The sequence below is a fragment of the Phoxinus phoxinus genome (genome assembly GCF_949152265.1).
Source record: "Phoxinus phoxinus genome assembly, chromosome: 19".
Classification (NCBI taxonomy): Eukaryota; Metazoa; Chordata; class Actinopteri; order Cypriniformes; family Leuciscidae; genus Phoxinus; species Phoxinus phoxinus.
In genome coordinates, this window is record NC_136894.1 from 15,645,536 (window position 1) to 15,657,566 (window position 12,031).

A 12,031-nucleotide genomic window follows, 5' to 3' on the forward strand; every position below is an offset into this window, starting at 1 on the left:
ACGAAATTAATTTCCACATTAGTAGACGTTATGAGGTCTAACCCCACAACTTCGCATTTTTCTTTTGAACAAATATCTCGTCTTTGAGCACTACCAATATACCCCCCGTCTTTTACCGGCCAAATTACTCTGCTTTTGTAACATTGATGGTAAAAGTTACATCCTCCAAAGATGTCCTTACGATATTTAGCAAGGTCTTTATCATTATGTGGCACCCAATCCCATAATCCCCATCTGGAAATAAAGGGTAGAGTAAAATGTTGACCAGATTTCAGAGTTGCATTCCGAGTGATTCCTTGAACTCGAGGAGTCCATAAAGCTTGGCTTCCTTGATAAATGCCAAGTAAAATTAAAAATAAGCATACCATTGTCGTTGGGTATCGAGAATAACTTGCAACCATCTCTAATCAATGTCAATGGAATTGATTCCTGAAATGGAAGCAGAGAAATAATTAACATCACTTCTTTATTCCCAGTCTTTAAAACTAATGGATGAACATTGTTCAATTTCAGGCCATAAGCTATCATTATCATTTTGTTCATTCACTAGGCAAGGTTTAACTTGTGACCAATGATACCATCTATCTGTTCCTACACCCTTTCCTTTAAGGCAAACACTTGTATCTGTAGTTAAGAGTATCTCATATGGTCCCTCCCATCGAGGCTCTAAACCTTTCCTAAAAATTCGTTTGATCATAACAAAACTGCCTAACTCGGGAATGTGTGGAATATCAGTAGTGGTGTGTTTTTCATCCCATTGCTGTTGAGCTTCTCGCACTTTCTTATTATTGTCTTTAGTAGCTTTATCCAGCATTGCGAGATAGCGTCGTAACTTTTCTTGGAACAAAGTAGAGTCCCCTCCTGTTCCCGCAGGTGGCGGAGCATCATGAGGTAGAACCATTGCTCTTCCGGTCATTAGTTCAAAAGGGGTTAGTCCTGTAACTCTGTTTGGAGTTGCTCTCAAGTTCCACAGAATAGCAGGTAATAACTTATGCCACCCTTGGCCAGTTTGCAGAATGGCTTTGGTAAGAGCGGTTTTCAACGATCGGTTCATTCTCTCGACCAGCCCCGAACTCTCCGGCCTGTAGGGGATGTGGAATTTCTGTTTAATCCCCATCAACTTCATTGCTTCCTTCATCAATTTCCCAGTGAAATGAGTTCCATTGTCAGAATCAAGTTCATATGGAAGACCCCAGCGAGGAAAAACTTCTTCCACCATTACTCGTGCTGTCGCTTCAGCAGTGCAAGTTTTTGTCGGGAATGCTTCCACCCACCTGGTAAATCTGTCCATGATTACAAGAATGTATTGATACCCTCCACTGGGTGATAAAGGTCCTGTGAAATCAATTTGGAGATGCGTCCATGGACCTGTTGGTCTGGGTGCATGTGACATTCGCACCTTTACAGATTTTCCCACATTTGCCTTCAGGCAGATCAAGCATCTCCTACAGTAATCATCAATGTCTCTCATCATTCGTGGCCACCACCAAGTCTCACTGATTTGAGCTTTCATTGCTTTTGCTCCAGCATGTACTTTTCCATGATACAGCTGCATTAGTTCTCTTCTTGTTCCGATAGGCATCACCACTTGTCCTGTTGGAATTCTCCAGATACCTTGATCATCCTCTTTTGCTCCTGTTTTTATCCATTGTTCTTTTTCTTCATCTGTCTCCAGTTGATATGACAGAAGATGGAGCTCAGGATTATCTTTGCTGTTTTCTTTTACCAAGGTAACAGGAGTAAGAGGAAGTAGAGCTGCTTCTCTAGCTGCTGCATCTGCTACCGTGTTCCCTTGACTTTCTTTGGACTTGTCAGATTGATGTGATTTTACTTTGATCACGGCTGCTTCTCTTGGTAAGTGGCATGCTGCAATTAAGCGACGAATTATGGAAGCATGTTGTATTTCGCTCCCACTGCTAGTAATAAGTCCACGTCTTTTCCACAGGGCAAGGTAGTCATGGACCACGCCAAAAGCATAACGACTATCTGTATAGATGTTGACTCTATCTCCTTCCGATAGTTCAAAAGCTTCCGTAAGTGCTATAAGCTCAGCTACTTGTGCTGACAATTTCCCAGAAAGAGCTCCTTTCTTTACAACAGTTCCATCAACTTTCACTACAGCCCATCCAGTATGTCGTTTTCCATCGACATAGTAACTGGATCCATCGACCCATAACTCTTTGTCTGGGTTTTCAAGAGGGATTGGATTAACTGGACCAAGACTATCTTCTTCTACCTGTTTTTCACACTCATGTGGTATTCCCTCATGTGGTTCCAGCATCATTGTTGCAGGGTTAAGAGACGTGTCCCTGATGATTTCCACTCTTAAATCTTTGTTCAACAAGGTTGCTTCCCATTTTGCTCTTCTTGCGTCAGTTATGGTTTTGATGTTTGTGTTGTTCAACAGTGTCACTATACTGTGTGGAGTGTGCAATATGATAGTTTGTGCTCCTATCAGATTTTCAACAGCATCCACTGCCCATGTGGCACCGTCGAGGGCTTGTATACATCGTGGTTGCCCAATCATAGTGACAGGAATCTTTGTAGAAAAGTATCCAACTGGTCTGTATCGATCACCTGGTTTTTGACTCAGTACTGCTGAATACGTCTCATCTCCTACCCTGGTCCACAAATGAAACTGCAACCGTCCATCAGGAAGTCCCAAAGCTGGGGCTGAAGTCAGTTTCTCTTTCATAGATGTAAATGCTTCCTCAGCTTCCGGTGTCCAGTTTATCTGTTCCACTCCAGGCTTTCCCCCCTTGTACAGGTCAATGAGGGGACTGGTGATGCTAGCAAAATCAGGTATATACTGACGACAATAGTTGAAAAGTCCCATCACCTTCCGCATTCCTGTAACTGTTAGAGGTTTTGGAAGTTGACGTAATGCCTCTACACGCTCTGTTGTCATTCTCCTTCCCTCGATAGATATTTCCTGGCCCAAGTAGATCACCTTGGTTTTTGCCAGCTGTGCCTTGTCGGGGTTGACTTTGAATCCTCCTTTCCTAAGGGCTTGTAGGATGATATTCAGAGCAAATATATGGCTGTTTTCATCTGGGCTTGCAATCAGCAAGTCATCCACATATTGGAGACAAACACTTCCGGAACTCTCAATTTCAGCTTTGTGCTCCGTTAGGAACTGGTTCAAAGCTCTATGAAATACAACAGGAGAAAGATTAAGACCTTGTGGGAGTCTATTCCAAACATACTGTTTTGCGCCCACTGTGAAGGCCAATTTCTCTTGAGATCTTTCGTCAATAGGTATAGACCAGAAAGCCGACAGTACATCTAGTACCGTAAATATTTTAGCATTACATGGAATATCATTCAAAATGGTGGCAGGATTGGCCACAATAGGATGCGGTTTTGGTGTTACACTGTTAAGTCTTGTGTAATCAATAGTTAGTCGCCATGAGTTATCGGATTTCCTGACAGGCCAGACAGGACTATTAGTGGTAGATGAAGTTTGTCTGATGATTCCTTCAGCTTCCAAGTCTGCCACTATCTCCTCCACGGCTTGTCTTGCTTCAGGTCGGATGGGGTATTGTTTATGAGGGGCATGTATCGGTCCTTCAATAACAATGGGATCAATGTTGGCTTTGCCACAATCCAATTTGTGTTTAGCCCAGACATCCGGATATACACTGCACAGAAGACCCCACACACCGTCTTTTCCCCAGTCTCTGATAATTGGTTTTGCTGTACCAACAGACCTTAGGTTACATGTGCGATCTTCGTGTGGTATTATCCCAGCTGTTGTAGCGATCTGACGACTGTCTGTGAATATGATCATGTTTAACAATGGAAGAATGTCCATGCCAATAAGGCTTCCTTGTGAATTTGGCCCCACCCAGAAAGATGTCCATAAGACTTCATCTTCATGTATTTGCAGAGGAACTTGAATACTTTTGTGAAATTTTGTGATACCTCCTCCAACTCCTTCAACTTCCATTGTTTCATCTGTTGTAGGTAAGTTCAAATCTGTTATTGAAATTGCTGCTCCTGTGTCAACCAAAATGTCACATGGGTGGCCCCCTATTAATGCATTGATGAAAAGGCGATTGTCTCTTTTCTTACCAAAACAGGGGGCCGCTGATTCCTATTGCGGACGCATAATCCCCTCAATGAGCTGACGGACTTGTGCTTCAGTCCACGTCTTCCCTTGAGAGGTTTCATCATGGTTTTTTACACTGGCCTGTTTAAATGATTGACCTTGACCTTCTGCTCCACCTCCTTTAGCCCAGCAATCTCTTCTGACGTGTCCAGGCTTTCCACAATGGAGGCAAACAATCATCTTTTTCCTTGTATCCATGTTGTATTGAGCTGTTGCCACTCCTCTTCGATATGGCTTGTTTCCTTCTTCTTTGTTTGATCTCATAGCCATTTCTAAGCGGCCAGCCCATTGCATAATTTGATCAAATGTCTCACCTGGATTGACTCCAAGTGATAAGGCTTGTTGGTATTTTGCGCTAAGTCCATCCACAAGTGTGTCAGTGAACTGTACATCATCTCTGTCAGGTTGTTTCTTGGCACAGAGAGCCCATCTCTCATAAGAATTCCACTTACGTAGAGCATATTCATCTGGAGATTCATCATCCTTTTGCTTAATCAATGTCACTAATGTGAAAGGAATTTTACCGCTGCCCAAGATTTCTTGGATTTCTTTTCGGAACTCATCTAATGCTTGCCAAAGACCCAGTGGTCGTCCCTGGCCATCAACCCACAAGTCTATCCATTGGGCTGTTGTGATCGATGCTGGCAAGCGTTCCCATCTGTCTCTTGGGATTTTTGCCTTTACAATGGTGTGTATGTCTTTTAATGTCATTTGATGAGCTTCGACTAATGAGTCTAATTCTCGCCAAAACTCTGTGTTTGGATCTTGTCTCTTCAGAGGAGGCAGGGCTGTGAGAATGGCTTGACGTTCTCCTGGTGTGAATGGTCTCTCTTCTGTCATTAGTTCAGATCCTTCCCTTTTAACAGCAGGTGAAGAAAATTCAGGTCCAATTTTGTCAACAGTGATCATGTCGTCATCTCTCGTCTCCTCACCCCAGTCCGATCCATAATTACGAGCTGGTGTACCTCGCAACATGTCTCTGTTTGGCTGAACTGATTTAGATCTCATTATTATTGGAGCGGCTTGTGCAGATGCAATATACATTTTGTCAACTGGACCTCCATTTGATCTCGAAGCTTGAGGCTGTATCAGAGGTTTAGATGAATCTATATATTGTTCAGGCAAAACTGGATAAATTGGGTTGTAAGGGGGCGGCGTTACAGTTGTTGCAGATTTCACTGGTGCTTGAGAATATTTCTTTTCAGCTTCAGTTATTATATTTGTCCAATCTGGATCAAATGAATCATTACTGGTTGTATTTTCTCCATCTGAACATTTAATGGACATAATTTTGTTCAATTTGTTATATGCTTCAATTTGAGGTTTCATGGCTTCGACAAGTGGAGTTGGGCACCCATCAATACCGCAACAAATTCCACCTTGTTTTAAAATCCAATGTGCGGCAAGGATTGGAAACACTTTTGACTTGATGGAGTCTTTCTGGGACTCAAACCAGCTTAACTGCACATCTATAGATGCGTTAATGTCCAATCCTTTCTTCAAAAACTTAGCTTGCTTTTTATTTTTCCTTTCCAGGTACCAAGCAGATATTGTTCTGCTATTATAGGCACTTGCCATTGCAGAGTATTTGTCACTCTGTGTCACTCTGTGTCTTGTATGCTCAAAACAGCAGGGCTATTTTTGTGTGCGTGGGTGTGTGTGTGTGTGTGTGTGTGTATGTATGTATGTGTGTGTGTGTGTGTGTGTGAATTCCAGGGGAGGCCCTCTGCTGCTCTCCCTCTGCTTTTCTCCCTCTGCTTTTCTCCCTTTCCACCTGGCGTCTTTTACTCAAGAACAAAAAAAGGGAAAAAGGAAACAAAAAACAGAAACAAAAAGGTTAACTCTAATAATTTATGTTTTCTTTGTTTGCTTGTCTCAGATCAATTGATTGATTTGTTTTTCCTACATATAATTTTATTTTATTTTTAAAAGTTGCTCTCAGATCAGTCAACCTCCTCAAACACTGAACAGCTTCATTGTCAAAAATTAGAATGCATGCGATTCTAGCTCCTTTTACATTGATTCCCTTCTTCTAAGGGTTCAATCCTCTGCGTATTTAAACGTTTTAGGGTTTCTTTGTATCTCTATATACTGCACTGAGCTAACCCGGAGCACAGACCCGCCACTTTAAACCGCTATAAATCACCGCTTGTCACACTATCCTCGTCCCCTTCTGAAACGATTCTTCGGTGTGTTGAAATATGTAGAGAAAAATCTGCCCTCGGTTTTTACAGTCTCATCATATTCAACCACCTCCCAGTCATAACAAGCTAATTGCTAAATCGCCTTACAGCTAATTCTACAAATTTGACAAATGGCCTTTTTCTAACAAAGGTCCATTTTCTAAAGTCTTTTCAAAAATTAAAAAGACTTCCCCAGCTTCATTCAATATTTCAGAGGTTTACTGACCAGAGCAACTCAAATAAGTCACATCAAATTCAAATTATTTAATTATTTTCCTTTTTTCTGACACATATATATTCATTGGCAACACAACTGGTACTCCGAATCACACAGTTCTTTTAAGCAGTTTCAGTCAATGTCTAATCACCAGGCAGACTTATAATTATTTAGAATAAAATAAAGTCTTACCTGAAATGATGAGACAAATGCCCGATCAGCATCCTGTTCGTGACGCCAAAATGTAGATTCAGAATTATTTCTCTTTTCCCCGGTATTGATTCACGGGACGAGACACCAGTTATCTTGCCAAGAAAAATCTTTTATTCTTATATGTCAGGAGAGAAACTTTGAGAAGATGTTGTATTCACGCCAGGTCTATGCGTTTCCGTGTTTCTCTGAAGTGGTACAGTGAAATTCAGCTTATATACATCACAGACAGACTTACAGCTTCCATTTAAGGTAACAAACATGTTGCTTTGAGCTTCTTAAAATTGGAACGTAGCCTATATGTCATCTTCAACATGTCACACTCCACTTCCATATTAAGAACTATCCTTGTTGTTTACATTGGTGATATGCTTGCATCAGTGGAAACTGTTGTACACTGTTACACACCCTCAGCAAAATATAGCTTCCCTCTGTCTGACATGTGATCCTCACATGGACCATTAGACTCTTCATGCATTCAAACACATGCATTTAAACTCCATAAGATAATACAACTGATCATGAATACCAATAAAGAATAATAATACAGATACACACTATTAATACTGAAATTATATTAAAAGATGAAATTTTAGATCTTCAGGGTCTCTGCCTTAATTTTGTTGGCCGACATGCCTCTCTTAAGCTCAAGGACATGGGCCTCTCTTAGCTCTGTGAACAGCGCTTGACTGATCATCTGTATGGAGGGTTGTGAATGCCGGAGAATGTACATGGGGAGGAATGCACATTCAGGGGTTTTGAAATTGCTCCCTGCAGTCCTGGCTTTATACATCATTAATGAAAATGCTTTTCCACTGAAATGCACATTGCACATATACACCCGTGTTGATATATCAGTGTATTGATAGTCCACCCCCCACCCCCCTCCTCAGTGCTTCATGTTTATGAAAATCACATGTTTTTTCCCCCCATAACTAAACAGCAGGAATCTACTATATGCATCCATTTTTCCATTTTTGCTTTTTCATCCTTGCAGAAGTCGAGTTCCTCTACCACCACTAATGAGAAGATAACCCGTCTGTATGAGCTGGGTCCAGAACCAGAGCGGAAAATGTGGGTGGATCGTTACCTTGCATTTGCTGAGGAGAAAGCCATGGGCATGAACAATCTCCCTGCGGTGGGCCGCAAACCCCTTGACCTCTTTCGCCTCTACGTGTCCGTCAAAGAGATTGGCGGCCTCACTCAGGTGTGGAGATGAACTTCTCCTGATATGGTAGCTGTAAATTACAGAATGGTTTCATTAGGAGTTATTTGTGATTTGCATATGAAATGCTTATATTGGTTTATGTTGGCTTTGGAGTTCACTAAAGGTCTCTTCAGCCTATCACAGTCATTAAATCGTGTCTGTCTGCTGTTATCAGGTGAACAAGAATAAAAAGTGGAGGGAATTAGCCACTAACCTAAATGTGGGCACATCCAGTAGTGCGGCAAGCTCTCTGAAAAAACAGTACATCCAGTGTCTCTACGCCTTTGAGTGCAAGATCGAGCGAGGGGAAGACCCTCCACCTGACTTCTTCAACACTGACCCTAAAAAGAACCAGGCCAAGGTCCAGCCCCCATCACCAGGTCAGTGCAGACATGCCCAACAACTGGAAACTGTTTTTTGGTCATAATACCTTGATTTGAAACTAAATCCAATGCCATGCTATAACCAGGTGTGATGCAAAAAGGCATACTTCACATGCTAGTTCTTCAGTCTTTAATTTTTGCAATGTTGCACTGGGTAGCCGTGCCATTGTGCAATCTTATTGGTCCACAATCCCTCTTCACAGAGTTGTGTATTAAACATCAAATACGTTCTCTCTGTTTGTGAGATTTGGTGCTTGCTTTCAGCATTTCTCTTTTTGGTGTAAGATTACCACAGGTTTGGGCAGATTTGAAGCATATGAATTTGAAGGAAAGGTTAATGCGTTGTTGTTCTGAGTCAGTTTCCCAAATGCTGGTACAATGTTTTCATGATGTCCAGGAAAGCTGACATAATCAGACTTGAAAGACGATAACTGCCTGGACATAAACCTCTTCCCATTGCCTCTTCCCATTGCATTTATAATGCACCTGTAACCAGCTAGATTAATGTGGTTGTAAATGTGACATTATACTGTGCATGTCTTGTTTTAATGGAATTTTGCTTTGATGTGGTTTAATACAGCTGGTAATGTTTGTACGCCAACATTTGACGTTCATTTCTTCTATCGTTTATAGATATTTACTGTACTGCTAGCTACCTCTCCTTTCTGTTTATACCCTACTGTACTTCTATCTTCAGGGCTGGAAAATATATTGATGAATTTTGCTGCCGAAATTAATGTTTTCATTTAGCCAAAAACAGGAAATACAGTTTGGACTAGGGATGCTCATTTCGGTTAATTTTCCCGACCAACAACCGCCGCTCGTTAACCGATTATTAACCGTTAACTGATAAGATTATAATATTTAATTAGCATTAAACGCAATAAGCCAAAAAAAAAAAAAAAAAAAACTAAATTTGGGACTTGTCAAGTCGCTGTCATGAGATGAGTGCAAGAAAGTGCAGCTGGTATCAGTGTGTTGATACTGCTGGAAATAAGTATTGGAGCCGTTTGAGATATTTCAGTATTGATAAAAAAATATATATATTTTTTAGAACACTATTTGTAACTTATCCACATTGTGCACACAAAATGCATGCCGACATGACTAAAAGAAGCACTATTTAAACAGGAGTTTTGGTCAATGGTTTTAACCCCTCCAAAACTATTTTGGCCTATACTGTTATTTGTTTTTGTTGTTTTGCCCAAATACATTTTGTATAAATTTTAATTTTTACATATAAATATAATCATATAATTTTTTTTAATATAAAATAAAAATATCCTGCGTTATTAACCTGAGCACGGCAATTTAAGCTGCTGTAACTGTTTTCGTTTCATGCTAATTGCAACAGTTTCATTCCGTGCAACAGAAACACAGTGTAGCAGAGCCTTTGCGAATAATTAACTGTAATGTTTTAAATTGTGACTAATCACTGCATCCCGATTAGTGTCTCATGCTAATTATTATTATTATTATTTTAAATATCTCTGGCTGTTATGTAGCACACGAATATCACTTTTAAAATAATGGACAAGTCAGAAGGAGATGTGCACCTGACAGGCACCCGTATTGTATCAAGCATAGCATTTGTCTGCAACAATACCGGAGTGTCCAGCCTATTATATGAAACTGGCAAAAAGCCTGGGTGTTAAGTATGCTTAAGGAGACTGCTGGGTTATGCACTCCATTCTGTTTCAGTCTATCCAGCTGTTTTTCAATCCAAGAACACTTCTCATCTAAAAGAGTGTAAGTTCTGTTGAAACTAAGATTACAAGAGAAATGGGGTGAGTTAAAGGGGATCCCCTGTGATGTAGAGCATGTCTGCTTGGCACAGTGTCATGAGCTCCCCCTCCCCTTCCGGCAGATTGCGTTCTCTTGGCCTTAGGATTCAGAGGCAAACCCCTGGAGGGCTGAACCAAGGGGAGGGGGGTTGGTGAACGAAGGGGTTAGTGATATGTAAAGTCAAGCTGGGTTTTTCTTCATCTTTTTTCCCACCCTCCCCCCTCTTTATCTGTGTTTGAGGGATATCCTTGCCCAGAGGAGGGAGGCTGAGGTATTGTGCCGTGTGTTAAAGAGCATGTGTGAAGTGTGAGATACGGATACGTCTGACCTGGCAGTGACCCCGATGTGTGTACGAGTTAATGAATGAAAGCATGAGTCATCCAACAGGCATGCCAGTAGTAATCGTCCTCTAGCTGGCAGCAAGATGAGCTGCAACATGTGGTGTAAAAACATGCTGTTCATCCACACACATTTGTGTCTCTTGTCATAATTCCCTGCTCTCTGACATTTATGCACATTGGCTCAAGTCTACTTAAACATGTTAATTATGTTGGTTGGGATTGGCATGAGCACTCAAGGACTTACAAAAAAGAGACAGGAAAGTTTGATAAGGAAGTTCAAAACATTTCTCTATCAGACTATCAAACACTCTCCAAAACACTCCAAAAGCAAACAAATGGTGCTAATACTGAAAAATCATGATCCTAACCTTGATTGCCATAACGAAATGTCAGTTAGCCAGACAGTGATGAATTTATGATTCATTCAAATATTGGTTTCTGGGTTGAGAGCTGAGAGACTGTAATGGTATACCGGAAGTAGGGTTGTCAAAAGTACCGGTACTTCGGTACCGCTGAGTCTGTAGCCATTTTTAAGAAACTGCTGAAGACGTATCTTTTTCGGCAACACTTGAGCACTTGATCCAGTACTACTAACACTTTCTTATCCATTCTAAAAAATAAAAAAATCCGTTTTTTTTTCCCGTTGGATTGTACTGTGAAAGGTCATAGCACTTACATACTGTTGTCCTACTGCTAGTTTAATTGCTTCTATTGTTTCTCATTTGTAAGTCAAGCGTCTGCTAAATGAATAAATGTAAATGTACCAAGTCGGTACTGGAATTTTGAAAATGTGACGATACCAGCATTTCTGTAGTACCGGGTATATTCGGTACCCTCGAATTTATCTAAGCGCAGGGCTCCAGACTAACATTTTTACTAGGAGCACTGTAGCCGATATATACCACGATATATACTAGTGTCTGTGAATATTAAACTACAAAAAGACTATTTAAATATTAATCCTGCGTGTCTCTGTGTGAATGAATGGTGCAGACACGCGGCTTTATTTACCACACACACTTAAGCTCGCAGTGTTTTCTATCTCTGCTGCCTCACAATATGAGAACATGAACGCATGAACTTCATCTCCAGAGCCGCACTGAGAATCACTTCATGAGCATTTTACCGTTTCATTTGAGAAACTATCGTCGTATACACGCTCACAAACTCAAAGGTCTTTACGGCAACCTGTTAAAATAATAGTTCGGATTAACTTAAAGAAATTTACAGAAATAATTATATTAGGCTTCTGTTGTACAGTAGATTTAGCTACGTCTCAATGTAGTATTAATACTTGTAATGTGTGCATAGTTTATAAAAAGTGAAAAAAAAGCAACCTTCTATTTACTTTTAAACAGCATGTAACCTGTATTATGTTTATATGTATTATTTGCTTATGATTACCATCATAAATAATAAACTCATTGAATTTAATTTAATATTTTTCAAATAGTTGGAAAAATAGTTCCAACAGATTTAGCTGTGGTACCGAAATTGGTACGAGAACTGTGAAATGTTAATGGTATTGGTACTGACTACTGGAATATTGTGACATCCCTAACCAGATTTTTTTAAAAGCTTTGCTTAAATGTGT

The 12,031-nt window shown here is 40.5% G+C and overlaps 1 protein-coding gene across 2 annotated transcripts in view; it reads left to right on the top strand.

Annotated features, from left to right (window-relative positions):
* The window catches only part of arid1ab (AT-rich interactive domain 1Ab), a 104,881-nt gene that overhangs the window by 85,878 nt on the left and 6,972 nt on the right, over positions 1–12,031 (top strand). For both annotated transcript variants that reach the window (XM_079590504.1, XM_079590503.1), the window contains 2 exons: positions 7,719–7,928; positions 8,104–8,308. In XM_079590504.1, coding sequence (XP_079446630.1) covers positions 7,719–7,928; positions 8,104–8,308 — 415 coding nt within the window. The remainder of the gene's footprint in view (positions 1–7,718; positions 7,929–8,103; positions 8,309–12,031) is intronic.